Below are 16,217 nucleotides of genomic sequence, written 5' to 3'. Positions count from 1 at the left end.
CACCATGCACTTTGGACCAGTTTTCTTGATAGCTTTAGCACTCATGTACATTGAATAAGTGTATTCTAAGGGAGAGATGCCAAGATATCAGTGACTGTCTTCACTTCATAATGTACCAGATAAGGCTGCAACTAACAGCCAAAGGTGTTCAAAAACTCTCTTGGCCATGCTCTCCATCTCTCATTTCAGCACCAGAAAAACCCCAGATTATGAGTCTGCTTTTACTGTGGGAAGCAACATCCCGTAAGAATCAAAAATACAATTCTGAAATTGGTCAGGCTCAGACCCTCTATCTTGTTTGAGTTGAGTCTGAGTCTGTTTTTCCCTATCCACACCCTAAAAATCCTCAGACCTGGGATATGGCTTTCTACAACAGGGGTGTATTTCTACAACAGGGGTGTCAAACTCGCGGCCCGCGAGCCAGATGGGTCACATGCTGGTTCAGCAAAGGGGGAAAAAGTCCCAATACGCCACATGATGATGCCTGACAACATGAGTTTGACACCCCTGTTCTACAATATTGCTCTCCTAGAGTTCTCCTGGTCTCCTAGCTTTCAACTTCTGCTTAATAGTAGATGAAAATCATGGCTAGGGGAAGTTTTGACTCGTGTGTCAGTTACAATCTTCTCTGGACTATACTGCCCTGGAGACAATAATTCATGCTTTGATCACTGCTCAGATGGACTACTGCAACAAGCCATATGTGAGGTTGCCTTTGGAAATGTGCAGAAGTTTCAGTTAGTACAAAATGCAGCAGCTACAGTCCTGGTGGTCAACATCAACACCAAGAAAATCACCTATTTTAAAGTCACAGCATTTGTTACCAGTTGATTTCGGAGTCCAATTCAGACTGCTTTTAAGGCTATTTACATTGCAGCACTGTGATATACCAGGAAAAACCTTGCAAAAACTGAATCTTGGTATCTAGACTGGACATCAAGAGGACTGTTGCAGTTTTCCCCTCTGAAAACTCTACCAGCACTTTGAAAATTAACCTAAGTGATATTGTCTTAGGTAGGTAGTGTTTGGCACTCAGATTAATTTAACTGAATGGTGTTAGATCATATTGATGATGTTTGTTACTTGTACTCAATTTTAATTGTTTGTTTATGTCTTGATTTTGTTGCAATCTCTCCAGCATCTACCTGAATTGAAGTAGGCTAGAAATACTATAAAACAGATAAATATATTTTAGCCTTCATTCTTTTTGCAAAAACCTTAAAACAAGATAACAGTACATATAGTGTATTTTCAGTCTATTTCATACCCCTTTCTGCATATTTACAACCCCTTCTTTATTAAAGCTATTGTTTTATTTTGTTACACTATTCGAATGAACTGTAAAGTATACTAAAAATTACAATTACTCAGTTGCCATAATCTGCTAATAAAATTAAATTAAAAAGTTTGACCTAAATATTCCAAATGCAGGGTCTGCTAATGCTAATCACACAGTAGGATTTGATATTATAAAATATCTAGCATATTTACAAAAATGTTTTTAAAAGATGAATTGTTTTAATACTCCATACCTCCCAGTGTTTGCTTTATCATCATCATCTTCTTCGTTATCAGAAGCAAGGAAGGGAACTGCAGCTAAGTCTTCATCCTCTGCACGGATACGTCCTAGGATACTCAGGCCATGTATCTTACAGTCAATGCCAGAACTCCTGCACTGCTTAATAGCCACCTCAATATATCTGTGATACTTAGAAAAAAAGAGTTACATTTTCGTATTTACATTGTTTGGATCTTTAAAGTGTTCAACATCCTTAAGAAAAAGGACTCAAGATTCATTTCATCTTTTCAACAAAACTGTTTTGCTAGCGTAAGGGTCTTTCACATCCCTTCCCAAAAGACAAAAGACACAGAATGAGAAACAATGACAACAAATGCTTTAGCCTTAACATTCAGAAATGTATTAGCTATTGACATGAGCAAATGTGGCGAAATCAAACGTCATAGAAAATAAGTAATACACCAACAAATCTATTGATTAGTTTCTCCCATTATGGAATATACTCTCATACAATGATGGTATGTGAGAATCACCTTGTGAGACATGAGGAAGAGTTATAACCAGAGAAACAGTTAGATGAAAGGCAGCTTTTATCCGACAGCAGCAGGAATGTGGCTGTGGCAAATATTTCAGAAGGGACCCTCCCTAGTTTCTTGGGCTGTAGAGGCAATGGGGAAGAAATATACTTTCAAATTTGCAAGATCAATGTCAACCTTGCAAGGTTGTCCAGACAGAAAGCATGACTAGTTGAATTAATTCTACTTTATTGGAGGTTATGTTAACAGAATCTTGCAAGTTTGAAAGAACATTTCCTTAGCTGTAGCTCTTTCTTGTGTCCAAAGGTCATTCACACACACCATTACATAAACCTTACCTGCTAGGTAATCTGATGGAGGCAGTGGCTGCACAAATCTAAGCCTAGCTTTAGCTAGTGTGGCATACATAAGCTTTCCTACAAAAAGAAGCCCTAGTAATAGCAATTTATGGTTTTGTCTCCTCCCATACAGATCACTCCAAAGTGTTCTAGATACTGCCTTTGAAGATAATCAAAAACTGCAGTTAGTGCAAAAAGCAGAAGTCCACTTATCAGTTAGAAACAGCTCTTATTATATGTAAGAGCTGTTTCTTACATATAATACCAGCGACAATCAATTGGCTTCCAGGAATAATTGGCTTCCCCACCCGACCTCTGGATTCCCTCCCCAAGCCTGTCTGTCTCATGCAGGCTCTACCCACACGAGTGACGTAAAGTTGGCCATGCCCACTCAGTTACAACATACAACTTGCCATAGCCACCAGGTCATTAGGAAGAACTGGTTGTTAAATTATTTGAATCCCACTGCTGGTAGTAAAACCTCAGTGTTTTATTCAAGTTAAATTGCCGTGTTGGCACTTTGCGATAAATAAGTGGGTTTTGGGTTGCAGTTTGGGCACTTGGTCCCTAAAAGGTTTGCCATCACTGGTATATATTATCAGTTACTTGTTGAGAATATTCATTACCACCAGCCATGAATTGTGATTAATACGATTAATACAGAAGCCTCCTAATGAAAAATGCACTAAAGTTCTTAAACCAGAAAAAAAAAATCAGACCAGAAATCCATATTGTAAAAAACTGACTGAAACAAAACAAAAAATTAAAGAGTTGTTGAGTATGAGAAACAACACCAAACCCAAAAGGTATCCATATTTCTTTAGAAGATATTATCCTCCATAAATACAATATTTGTATTTCTTGATAATCAGCAGATACCTACCTCTGTGCAATCACCAAGGAGTGGAACTGTTGTATCTGTAGGATTAATATTGATAGTCTTCAACTCTATGAGGTTATTCAAAGAACTTCCACCTATAGAAAAATTCAACAAAGCCATACTGAACTATTTATATATTGCAGAGCTTTTTTAGTGTTATAAAGCTATGAAAAGACAAAAGGTGATTGATTTTTTCTTTCCAAACCAAATAAAGGTAATGTCATACCTGAGACCACAACTAAAGAAGGCATGTAACTGCTGTCTGCAGGGTCCACTATCATCTTCAATCTGTGTACCAGGACATCAGGAAAAATTTCCAACCGTATCCAGTGCTAGAAAATGTTATATTCAATTAATTCAAATCCTCTGAAGACATATTATGAATAGCAATTATATCTGAGTAGTATTATTTCTTAGAGTTTAAAAACTACATTTAAATCCAAAATAATTATCTACTTCCACTTTGAATTATGGAGAATTATATAAGTATAATAGAGAAATGAATGTTACGTTGTGATTTATTCTGCTAATTTTCAGTACATTATTATATTTATTTGCTTTCCTCTGTCTTTGTTCTTTTAACAAAAGAACAAAATGCTGGTCATTGACTGAGTAAATATTATTGATTGATACAAACATGGCAGATATTTGCAACACTTTTCTTTTTAAAGTTACCTTTCCTTGTGAGCCAGAGGACTGCCAACACTGTTCACTTCCATCAATCAAACGAGAAGCTTGATTCACAGAAGATGACACATTCAAATTTTTAACAATTCTGGACCAATCATCAAGTAGCATGCCTCGCTGGCTACTATGATGTCTTTTTAGCTGCTTTCCAGAGCGACCACAAAATACTGGAGACTGGCCTGGTATGGAAAGTTGGAAGACAGCTGTATTAATTCAACAGTACAAATGTAATACAGTACAAATACTGAAAACAAGGAAATTGTATTTGTCTAACTATATTTACGCATATCCCCACTATACAGTTTTGTACATAATTTTACGCAGCCAAGAAGTTGGTTAATATGAAATTACGATACAATTTACCTAGTGCATTACAAAAACTAGGAATTCAAAAAATACACAATTGTTCTCAAGAACATAAATAAACACTTCATGAAATGGTAATGAAAATATATTTAGGTTTATTTAAATATACCTGGTTCATTTATTCTGCCAAAAGTGTGTCTTGTATTATGTTTCCTACTTTTGAAGCAGGTTTCACAGAAATCAAAATCATCGCAGTTTCTGCATTTAAATCTAGGTCCATTAATAGGGAACATCTGACAGCCATCACACCTGAATGATGACAAAAAAATAAATGACTACAAAACGCTCAATTTACCATCTTGCATATTATTTTATTGTCTCAAGGTTAAGAAATTCTATTGTTTCTATAGTTTCAGGTTTTAGCTGCTGCCACCTTGTGGAATTCAAACAATAGGACACATTACAGAAATAGCAAAGGAAAGATGCAAAAAATTAACTAAGTAAAATTTGTCAAAGAAAAATGGAAAAACTTACGTAACTCCTGGGTGAATACTGGGAACCAGCTCCATTTCTGACAATAATCCAGTCCAATGAGATTGTTGAGGGAAGTCAACAATAACATCTTTACCATTGGCACTAAAAGCTTTGGCAAGGAAATATTTGTTATTCATTTATTTATTTCTAGAACTTAAATACAGTGATCTTATCTGATTCACAGCAACTAGTAAAATCAACAATGTAAATATATACAAGCTAAGAGTCAGAAATAAACATGTATTCACTACTGCATTTTCAGATATTTTGTATTGATAAAAAGTACTTGTACACTTCCTGTAAGATTTGGAATGTTAATATTATAGTGCCTCAAAACTACTTTTCCAGTTGTGAATGAAAGACTTAGTTAACTCCAATTACCTACAGGAAATTGTTGATCAGATAGAATATCAATAGTGCTATCTAATAATAATAATAATAATAATAATAATAATAATAATAATAATAATAATAATAATAATAATAATAATAATAATAATAATAATATTTATTTATTTATTTGTTTAGATTTTTATACCGCCCTTCTCCCGAAGGACTCAGGGCGGTGTACAGCCAAATTATAAAAAACAACACAATGTACAATTAAAACAAAAACTTAAAACAAGCATAATCCGTAAATGGCCGAAATTTAAAACGATCAAATTTAAAACCCTTAAAATTCATAGATAATAACCCCGATTAAAATTATTTAGGATTAAAAATTTAAGCCAGTCCCGCTTGAATAAACAAATATGTTCGACTAGTGATCTGTGATACGAAATCCAGCATAGTTATCTCGTTTGCTGTGTATACTGTCATTTTGTATAATAATAATTCAATAATAATAATTCAAATGCGCCACAGTGGCACTGAAGAAAGGGAAGATCGTAGAAAGTGATGGAACTGAAATGCCCAATGGACAAACCATCAAGTGCAACCAACCCGAAGTCTACAAATACCTGGGCATACTGCAGCTGGACAATATCAAGCATGGAGAAGTGAAAAATATGGTCAGCAAAGAATATACGCAAAGGGTCAGGAAACTTCTAAAAAGTAAACTGAATGGCGGTAACACCATCAAGGCTATAAACAGCTGGGCCATACCCGTTATCAGATATACTGCTGGAATTGTAAACTGGACACAGGCAGAACTAGATAGCCTGGATAAGAAAACAAGAAAACTGATGACCATACACTATGCGCTGCACCCACATAGTGACATTGACAGGCTATATTTGCCCAGAAAGGTAGGCAGCAGAGGACTTTTGCAAGTGAAGCAGACAGTCGAAGAAGAGAAACATGCTCTGGCAGATTATGTGAAAGACAGTGTTGAACCAGCTTTGATGGAGGTCAACAAGAGGAAGCTGCTAAAAGTACGGCAAACCAAGTATCAATATAGGAAAACAGTGATGCAAGCTCAAGTTGACAGCTGGTATAACAAAGCACTGCATGGACAGTTCCTTGAAAAGATCCAAGGAAAAGTAGATAAGGAAAAGACCTGGTTATGGCTGACCAATGGAACATTGAAGAAAGAAACAGAAGGCCTAATTCTTGCGGCCCAAGAACAAGCCATTAGAACAAATGTAATCAAAGCCAGAATAGAAAAATCTGCTGATGATCCCAAATGCAGACTCTGCGAAGAAGCAGATGAAACCATTGATCACATACTGAGCTGTTGTAAGACAATAGCTCAGACCGACTACAAACAACGTCACAATACAGTCGCTCAGATGGTCCACTGGAACTTGTGTCACAACTACCATCTACCTCTAGGAAAGAACTGGTGGGATCATAAGCCTGAAAAAGTGATTGAAAATGAGCATGCAAAACTACTGTGGGATTTTTGAATACAGACTGATAAAGTTTTGGAACACAATACCCCGGATATCACGATTGTGGAAAAGAAAAAAGTGTGGATAGTCAACATTGCTATACCTGGTGACAGCAGAATAGATGAGAAACAACTTGAAAAAGTCACCAGATATGAAGATTTGAGAATCGAATTGCAGACACTCTGGCGTAAACCAGTGCAGGTGGTTCTAGTGGTACTTGGCACACTGGGAGCTGTGCCTAAAGACCTAGGCAAGCACTTAAAAGCAATTGGTGCTGACAAGATCACAATTGGTCAGCTGCAGAAGGCCACCTTACTGGGATCTGCTCGCATAATTCGCTGATACATCACACAGTCCTAAACGCTTGGGAAGTGTTCGACTAGTGATCTTTGATACAAAATCCAGCATAATTATCTCGTTTGCTGTGTATACTGTGATAATAATTCTAAGAGGAATATTTATCACTCAGGGGTAGCAATTTATTTAACAGAATTTTATAACATATGATATCAAAAATTTCAGTGAAACATCATCAGGAGGTCAAAGAATCAATTGTTCCCTGATATAAGCCATAATATTCTGCAGTGAATCTATTACATGCTCAAAGGTGGAAAGGTTTAGCACAATAGAGGAATGGTTGGTACAGATGATGGAACTTGTGGAGATGGCTAAATTAACCTCTTATTTTAAAGAAAAATATCTACCTTTATGGCTGACTGGAAACCACTTAGCTTTTTGCATAAAACAATAAAAATACATTTATGATTTGTGGTTTTCATGATTAGAGGAAAAAAAAACCCTGGGCAATAGAAAAGAGTGAGCTTTCTTTTATAATCATAGAGTAAGAGATTATTTTGGAATTTTAGTTATATTTCCTGCAAAGTAAATCAGAAGGTTCTTCTATTTCTTTTTGTTCTTTCTTTATGCACTTTTTTCTTCCTTCTTTACTTTTACCCTTTATTAGCTTGTTTTATTTTTTATGTTTTTTATAAAATTTTCAGTGAAAAATTGTTTTTAAAAAGAGATGTCAAAATACTGATTTATAAAAAAATCTCATTCTCCTACCCTTTTCAAACAAGCAATTCTGCTCCCAAGACCAATTTAAATAAGTGATTTTTTAAAAAATGCTTCCTCTTTTTCATCAGCCCAGAAACCCTTTGGAACAACATAAGGCATGTCACAAATAACTGCAGAAAAAGGAAAGGAAATAGCAAAAAGCACGCATCCCCACCCACATGAGAAGTGTTTTCCACTTGCACAGGCATTCTTCAACGAACTATTAGAAAAAAAATAACAACAGGAAAAGAAAGCTTTGAATATTATTTTGTAGCAGCACAACCACTGTACCAAGGCAACATCTGTAATTATTTATATATATATCTAAAATACAAATTACCTTTTACTACACCCACACTTCTGTGGGTAACAGATCCCCATTTGTATTTGGGTGTCATTACAGAAGTCTTTACACGAACTTTGTCACCAATCTTTATGTGTGATGGAGAACTCTGTGGTGGGAATCCTATAAAGTATTAAGATCAGTGATATCAATTGGTTTGAATTCTAAATTATCTCTCATTATGAATATAATCAGAATATACTTTAGGTCTTCAACTCACCTATCAGTTCCACGTGGATATATCTGACCCAGTAAGTGCCACCTTTTTGTTGCCAGTCACACTGCACATTGAGATCATGCAAACCATCACGATCCAACTTTATAACTTTACCCACATCTCCCTCACAAACCTCCTCATAAGTTCTGCAACATCGGACCATCATCCCCACCTAAGATGACAATAAAAAAGTGAAAAGACCAAAGTAGCACTTGATATTCAATCATTCAAGTAATATTATATATAATAAGGAAAAATGTAATAGGACAAACTACTAGGGGACAAAATTATAGCTATAAAAATACTTCATAACAATTTGGGGAGAAAAACATATTCTACATATCATTCTACACAGACCTTTATTTAAGAGAAAAAGTAAAAAGAACCTGAAAAATATCTCTTAAATATTAAACAAACCTAGAGCTACATATCCTTTTATCTTATATATGGTACGTTTGTTACTATTGCAATCAATTTACTTTTAAGAAAAAATAAGTTTATTGATTTAAAGGATTTGTTTTCTAGCTACTTCTTTCCTAGTTCAAGACAAAAATTAAGCATATAGGGGGCAAATTTCTAAAAAGTCTTCCAGTTGGGATTCCAAGAGCAAAATGCTTGGTCTGCCAGGGTTCCAAGAAACACCCCCAATGAAATAAATATAGCAAAATCTGACTACTTTAGCCTACTATATAATAGTCCAACATTAGGCATTCTTCCAGCATCATTTTTTGAAACAAAGCACATCATATCATTTTTCTCAATTCTTGTTAATTTCTAAATCACTGGTACACAATTCAAAATAGCATGATCTATAAAAATGCAATTACTTTTTCAGAACAATAGATACCAAATAGAATGTTTGTTGCATTCATTGTAATTTCAAATCTATAGTATGGTACACTGATGTCAAAATGGACATCTTTTATCATTCATGACTCAGATTTTCCAAACCCCTTATCCCATTCTTGTCTATATTCTTGGAGATTCATCTCTCTCTCTCCCTCCCCTTCCTACCTCCCTCCCTCTCTCTCTCTCTCTCTCTCTCTCTCTCACACACACACACACACACACACACACACACACCACACACACACATAGGTTCATAATTTTGTAATGGTAAGGTCACCTTCAACCCACCCTCAAACTAATTACCTCATGGATGTGTCCATGCAGTGATCTTGGCAACAGTGCAGAAATGTCAACCAGTGTCTTCCTTAGCAAACTTTTTCAATCTCCCAGTCTAGCCTTAAAGCCCTGATATTGCTTAGTTTCCATGCTTTAAAAAGTTCACCTAGGTAGTGCCACCTATTGTTTTGTATATGTATATGTATTAGAACATATTAAAACTTGACCAGTAGAGGGGATTCTAAAGCAGCTAATGTTGCCAGTCCTCATGTTAGATGTAAACTGAAGGCGCTGCCATGTTTTAGCAAATGGCATTTATTCAACAAATTCTTAAATACAAAAGCCAGATAGTCAGTCTTATTAAGTGACCTACGATATATTTTCTACACTCTATCCGGGTTCTCTGGAAAAGGAGAACTGTCATATTTTCAAATTTGGAGTTTCCCATAACCTGATCTTAAAGATTAAAGTGTGCTTTCTGTTTTGTACTTTACAACTATTGAAAGCACAGCATAAATTACTCATTATTGTAGTGGAGAATATATGGTCTTCCAGGTTACTGAATTCTAAGGCTGTGATTTCAAAATCTTTTTTTTTTTTTGAAAGCACACTGGGGCACGAACTGCTTGTCTGGAAATTTTTAAAGTAGCTACATTTTTTTTCTCAGAAGTATGTGGAAACAGCAGAGCACACCACAAAGACCTACACAGCCCCATTTAATTCTACCCCCCATGAATTATAAACGACATAGCCAGGAGAATAGACTAATGTCTAGCAATATCTGGAGTTACACATATTGCCCACCCCACCCTACATTTTAAAACTTATGAAACTTCTTTGATAATTATGAAAACACTTGACTGTTGTATATGTACATAAGTACTAGACGCTAACTTATTGGGAATCAGGCCAATGGTCTACTTAATTATATACTGCCTACATAAGTAGGCATTAACCCTCCAGGTTATCATATAAGAATCTTTTCAGTTCTATTGAGAGATGCCATTGAAATGTTTATGTTAATTATTGGTTTGTAATTTTAAAATATTTGCTGCCCAAATCCTTTAAGAATGAGCAGAATAAATTAAATAAACCCTGTGATGCCATTAACTTTCACTGATAAAAATAAAGCAGGAAGAGGAGGAGGAGGAGAAGGAGGAGGAGGAGGAGGAAGATGGAGGTAGGGTGTCAGTACCGTCACAAAAGGCAATACAACAGATTGAAATATCCTAGAAAATAACATAAATGGCTTTTTGCATTTAATTGATAGTGTCCATATCTACTTTTCTATATGCATAATACTTCTTTCAGAAAGAGAATTATATAGTCATATTCATGCTTACCTGAATATTCTCCCGGACATATACGGCATAATCATCATTACTTAAGAAATCAGCTCTTTTCTTATATGTTTGGCTTTCTGTTACAACAGCAGACTACAATAAAGAAAACAAATGTTCCGGTTGTCATAATAATATATCATAAATGAAATATCATCTCCATTAGCAACTAATTTTAACTGGGCTTATTTATATTTTAGTATTTTAAATTGTTTTAAATTTTGGCCATTCTGTAATATGTTTTGTTTTAGTTTTGTTTTAAAGTGTATATTGTTGATTTTTATTTGGCTGTACACCGCCCTGAGTCCTTCGGGAGAAGGGCGGTATAAAAATCGAATAAAATAAAATAAAATAAAATAAAATAAAATAAAATAAATAAATAAATAAATAAATAAATAAATAAATAAATAAATAAATAAATATAGAAAACTTGTCACTATTTTTTTTCATTAGAAATTTTTTATAAAATCGTAAGTAGTTATTCCTAACATTTACCACTGGATACGCGGCTTCTGCTTCCTCTACTTCTTCTGACACTTCATCATCTGAATATTCATCAGATATAGTGTCACCATCTGAGAAATCGGTAATTTGAACATCGGGATGATCCAAAAGCCAGCCCACCAAGGCTTCTACCCCTAGATTAAGACATCAATAGGATTGTTCATATGAGTAGAAGTACCTAAATTATGCTTTTATTTTATATCGCCACTTTAAATCATCATGAACCTTTCCAAATCATCTTCCATAATATTTTTCTATAGCTAACAGATCACTACTGTTACCCAATCTTTATATTTACCCTGTATTATTTTTACCATCAGTACCAAAGCAAAAATATTCCATCAATCTCTTAGTAGTACACTGTGAATACTACAAACACGAGGTACCTGGTAATCCAGAAGCACTTCCAGAAGTTCCTGATAGTGATTTCAATGCAAACTCAATATTCTTTCTAGGGAATCCCATTTCCATAAGTTGCACAACAATTGGGAGTGGTGGAATGGGAGATGCCTTGCATTTTTTTACTTTTGCAGGTCGGATATGTTGGACTGTAACAGGTGTTGTAGCTTCACTGGAGCTACATTCTTCAAAGACCGGAGTTGAAGGATGCCCAGATTCTACAGCCAGATATTGACATACAGCAAGTGCAGCAGCCTATAGGAAATTATATATATAAGCTCTATTTAACACAAAGTAACATAGAAGACAACACATCCATTTATCCTATGGCAGATGTAGACACAAATCCTATGGCTTACTTAAAAATAAAAATAAAAATGCTAAGAAGGCAAGAACCTAAGCTAGAAATTACAAGATTTATTGTGGCCAAATCTGGTTTACCCAATGCAACCAAATCACTTTGGATATAACATAATTTTTTTAAGCATGCAAATAACTACAGTGACCAATAGGCGTACCACAAGATATTTTAAATTTAAAAGAAGAGGGAGTCAAACTATTTTCCAAAGCACCTGAGGGTAGAACAAGAAGCAATGGATGGAAACTAATCAAGGAGAGAAGCAACTTAGAACTAAGGAGAAATTTCCTGACAGTTAGAACAATTAATCAGTGGAACAACTTGCCTGCAGAAGTTGTGAATGCTCCAACACTGGAAATTTTTAAGAAAATGTTGGATAGCCATTTGCCTGAAATGATGTAGGGTTTCCTTCCTGGGCAGGGAGTTGGACTAGAAGACCTCCAAGGTCCCTTCCAACTCGTTGTTGCTGTTGTTAAATATCTCTATTTTTTATGTGCTATACAAGTTTGTTATCAACCAACTATTCTTCTGGAATCTATATAATTATTACTATCTCTCATAAAAATATTAAATCAGTATCCTTAGAAGAAGAAATAGAGTTACGTTGTTGCTCATGCTTTTATTTTTAGCATTTTCTCTGTGTAACTTATTTATCAGGGCTGTGGCTTCTTTCTGAAGAAATGAATATATCCAAGGTAGAAATGCAACAAATATGACATTTTTTTCAAGTACAATGTCAATAATTTTTAAAACAAATGCAACTGAACTTTTTAAGTAACTCAAATTCAAAACATATTTGCAATGCATAGGAACATAGGAATCTTGAATATGTGACTTTTCAGTACACATGATGGATAACTCTGACTAAACCTCTTTCACAAAAGAGCCTCTCCTGAGTTAAAACAAACTGGGTTTTTATTCTTTGTAAACTGCCCAGACTCACTGAGAGTGAGTGGGCAACCATGTAAATCTTCTAAATAAATAAATAAATAAATTGTTTGAAATGTTAACTAAATACAGAAACGTTTGAGAGAAATAAAATCAGCAATATAATGACTCTCACATTCCTGGGATCAGTCATGATTTGGTCTGCTTCTCGCAACAGCTATTTCATTTGGCTACTACAGAGAGAAAGGTGATATAACAAGTCTCTTTTTACTGAAATGGTTGTGGCTAGTAACCATTCGACCTTTATCTTTGCAAAAGTGTGTCATGTCTCATGGTGTTTGGATGTGTCTCTTTTCCTACTGAATTGTATTTAGTAAGTTATAATTTTTAATATATATATATATAAAAACCTTCTTCACAGGTTTACATTGATAGTGTATGATTTAAAATAGCAAATAGCAAATAAACAAAATACCTCAAGCTCTTGTTTATCAAATATTGCTTTTACTGGAGATGGTTGTGTTGCTGCTGTCAACAGTTGCTGCAAGAGGATCAAGGGAGGCTGGGGCCCTTCTGGAGACATGTCTCCCACCTCAGGTGATGCCACTGCACCATCGTCTTAAAGCAACAAAAAAAGTCTTTTAAGCTGTAGAACCTCCATACCAAAACAAACCCCCGAAGCTTATATATTCTTCCAGAAACAGTCCATGATGTATCTTATTTCAAATGCAAATTAATATTTCTTTAAGTCTCTTTTTATATGTTTATATATTTAGTTTAGCAGATATTTAATAGCATAAAGGGAAAAAAGAATCAGAAACATTGCGCAAACCCAAACAAGATTTCTCAAAATAGTAGGTCAATACTACATATAAAATAATCTTAACTGTTAATGGAATCAATCATCCATATTTAACTAAAGTATTAAACCAGTAGGAATTGTCAATTAGAACAGTGTTAATTTTTTTAAAAATCCATCAGATTTAGGAGATCCACTCTTATTATGAAAAAACAGACAAGAGATCATTTTAAAAAAATAAAGACTAAAAGAAATCCAACTACAGATTCAGTATAAGTCCAAGTACAGAATTATAATTCATAAATGGATTATATGCATGCTATTTCTTATAATCCTGAGCTTTTTTTCCTGCCAAGCTTTGTGTTTAAATCCCTATTCCTAGTACAATTATCTTTAGTTTATTACATAATTTAAATACAACAGGGCCAATACTGAAGGGGCAGCAAGCAGGAGCACAATGGAGCAGACTATTTGTATAAGTACCCTTTTCTCATGTTAATTCCAGTTAGTTACAGGTCAGAATAGACAGAGTTTCTTTTATACTAATGAAACTAGCATCTGAATGTGAATCTCTGCGGTTGGATTAAAATTAAGATGATCCAAGTTCAAATCCCTAGATAGCCACAAAGCTGAGGGCCAAGTAGACTTATTACATAGTACTGCTTGAGGATAAGAAGGAAAATACTCATGGTTGTTTCCTAAACTATTCAAAGGAAGTGAGGTCTAAAAAAGGAGTGCTTTATTGATGAAAAAATAGAACTATCTATGGATCCTCTTTCGGTCTCTCATATTATGTTTAATTATATTAAACTTACTCAGGGTACTATGTATCTTGAAATGCTGGTGTCATTCTCACTAATCTATTTATTTTCTTCCTCCTTATATGATCCCCATACGTCTGATATCTAACACTAAAAGAACAGACACTTTCCTCTTAATTGATAAGTGAAAGAGAAAGTATTCTTTTTACCTCATTTCTCTAGTATCTCAACAAATCTATTTTTGGACAACTAATGAACTAACGAACTCTATACATACAAAACATTATATCTGAAAAGGAACAGCTTGTTGCTTCCAAAAAAACATAAATAAACATTTGTGGTTAAGTGTGTACTGCTGGAGAATTCTAAGTCAGGTTACTTACCATGAGGAAAAACAAGAAAAATTAATCACTGAAAATCCAATTCCCTCTCCAATAGGCTGCCTAGTTAAGTAGAAACAGTAAAAAATATTTTTAAAATGTGAAAATTGTAAAAAAGGTGATTAAGTCAAATTTTACCTGTGGGAACTGAACTAGAATCTTGTACTGCTGGTTGAGATAAGATCTGCCTTAATTTATCCTGGTAAGAAAGCAGAGCTCGGCCTGCTTTTAATATGTATAGCTTTAATTGCTGACATCTCAAGAGATCCAAATCTATTTGTCCTGTTCAAAATATATTACAGGCATTTGTTAGCACAACTGATAGGAAATATTAGGGATAAACATGAAAGAGAAAACATATTTTGTTTCAGGCCTCAAACTAAACAACTCCATTTAAAACCTTCTATCTGAGTTTCTGAGTTGGCTGTTACAACAGAAAAATAGGAATTTGAATGGTTTATATTCTAATGCAGGGGTAGTCAACCTTTTTATACCTACTGTCCACTTTTGTATCTCTGTTAGTAGTAAAATTTTCTAACCGCCCAACGATTCCACAGTAACGCACCGTGTATCATCGTCTGCGCATGCCTCTCGCACATCGTGGATTGGGTTTAGCGGGGGGGGGCGGCGCCGGCTACCAGCTCTGCTTGTCTGTTACAGCTGGGTGGTGTGGGGGGAGATGCGCGAGCTATTCTGGGACGAGGCTCTTTTGTTTGCGGTCACACTATAGCGCCATTTAGTTTCACTTACGTAACGTGAACTAAACTTATGCGTGGGCGATACAAATAGTATATTTTCAGAAATTTTAATTGTCACAGGGAATTTTATGAAAACATAATGAAAATGTTTTTAAATAATGCTATGAAAAATTTTTTAAAAGTCAATTAAATTTAAAAAAAAGGAAAGTGCTTCAGTATTGGACAAAACCCCTACCACCCACCATGAAAGCTGGAACGCCCACTAGTGGGCGGTAGGGACCAGGTTGACTACCACTGTTCTAATGGAACAATACTGAAATATGTTGACTATTCAGGTTCTCTGATTTTTACCCAAGGGCTGCAAAAATTAATAGGAAAAATGTTCATGCTGAAAGTACAAAAATTTGTTAACGGCAATGATTTTTAAAATTATTAAAATAAATATCCTTAAAGACAGTAAGAATACAATTCTAATCTCATCTATTGAAAATCTGTTCAGATTACAAAAGTGTTGTGGAAAATTACTACTTTAAATTATCTTTTCCTTTTCCACCTTCACACAGGTTACAGATCTGGGCATGAGACAGAAATAACATTGGTAACTGGCTGATGACCTCAAAGGTAGTTCATCCTTCTGGTCCCATCAGGCCCTTTGTCTGGTGTTTAGTACAATTCTTTGTGATATTTGTGTGGTTCAACTGTAATGATTAGATATTG

At 34.9% G+C, this 16,217-nt stretch overlaps 1 protein-coding gene across 5 annotated transcripts in view; it reads right to left on the bottom strand.

The window, feature by feature from the left end:
* HERC2 (HECT and RLD domain containing E3 ubiquitin protein ligase 2) overlaps positions 1 to 16,217 on the bottom strand; it is a 115,297-nt gene that overhangs the window by 37,496 nt on the left and 61,584 nt on the right. For all 5 annotated transcript variants that reach the window (XM_058184925.1, XM_058184924.1, XM_058184928.1 and 2 more), the window contains exons 44-56: positions 14,941 to 15,084; positions 13,338 to 13,480; positions 11,604 to 11,871; positions 11,209 to 11,351; positions 10,717 to 10,809; positions 8,252 to 8,420; positions 8,029 to 8,154; positions 4,801 to 4,909; positions 4,436 to 4,575; positions 3,949 to 4,139; positions 3,500 to 3,605; positions 3,277 to 3,368; positions 1,533 to 1,708 (exon numbers count right to left, since the gene is read on the bottom strand). In XM_058184925.1, the coding sequence (XP_058040908.1) occupies positions 1,533 to 1,708; positions 3,277 to 3,368; positions 3,500 to 3,605; positions 3,949 to 4,139; positions 4,436 to 4,575; positions 4,801 to 4,909; positions 8,029 to 8,154; positions 8,252 to 8,420; positions 10,717 to 10,809; positions 11,209 to 11,351; positions 11,604 to 11,871; positions 13,338 to 13,480; positions 14,941 to 15,084 (1,900 nt within the window). The remainder of the gene's footprint in view (positions 1 to 1,532; positions 1,709 to 3,276; positions 3,369 to 3,499; positions 3,606 to 3,948; positions 4,140 to 4,435; positions 4,576 to 4,800; positions 4,910 to 8,028; positions 8,155 to 8,251; positions 8,421 to 10,716; positions 10,810 to 11,208; positions 11,352 to 11,603; positions 11,872 to 13,337; positions 13,481 to 14,940; positions 15,085 to 16,217) is intronic.

This window comes from Ahaetulla prasina, chromosome 5 (assembly GCF_028640845.1).
Source record: "Ahaetulla prasina isolate Xishuangbanna chromosome 5, ASM2864084v1, whole genome shotgun sequence".
Taxonomy (NCBI): Eukaryota; Metazoa; Chordata; class Lepidosauria; order Squamata; family Colubridae; genus Ahaetulla; species Ahaetulla prasina.
Note: the sequence above shows the minus strand (reverse complement) of the source record. Positions and strands in the feature narration are given on the sequence as shown.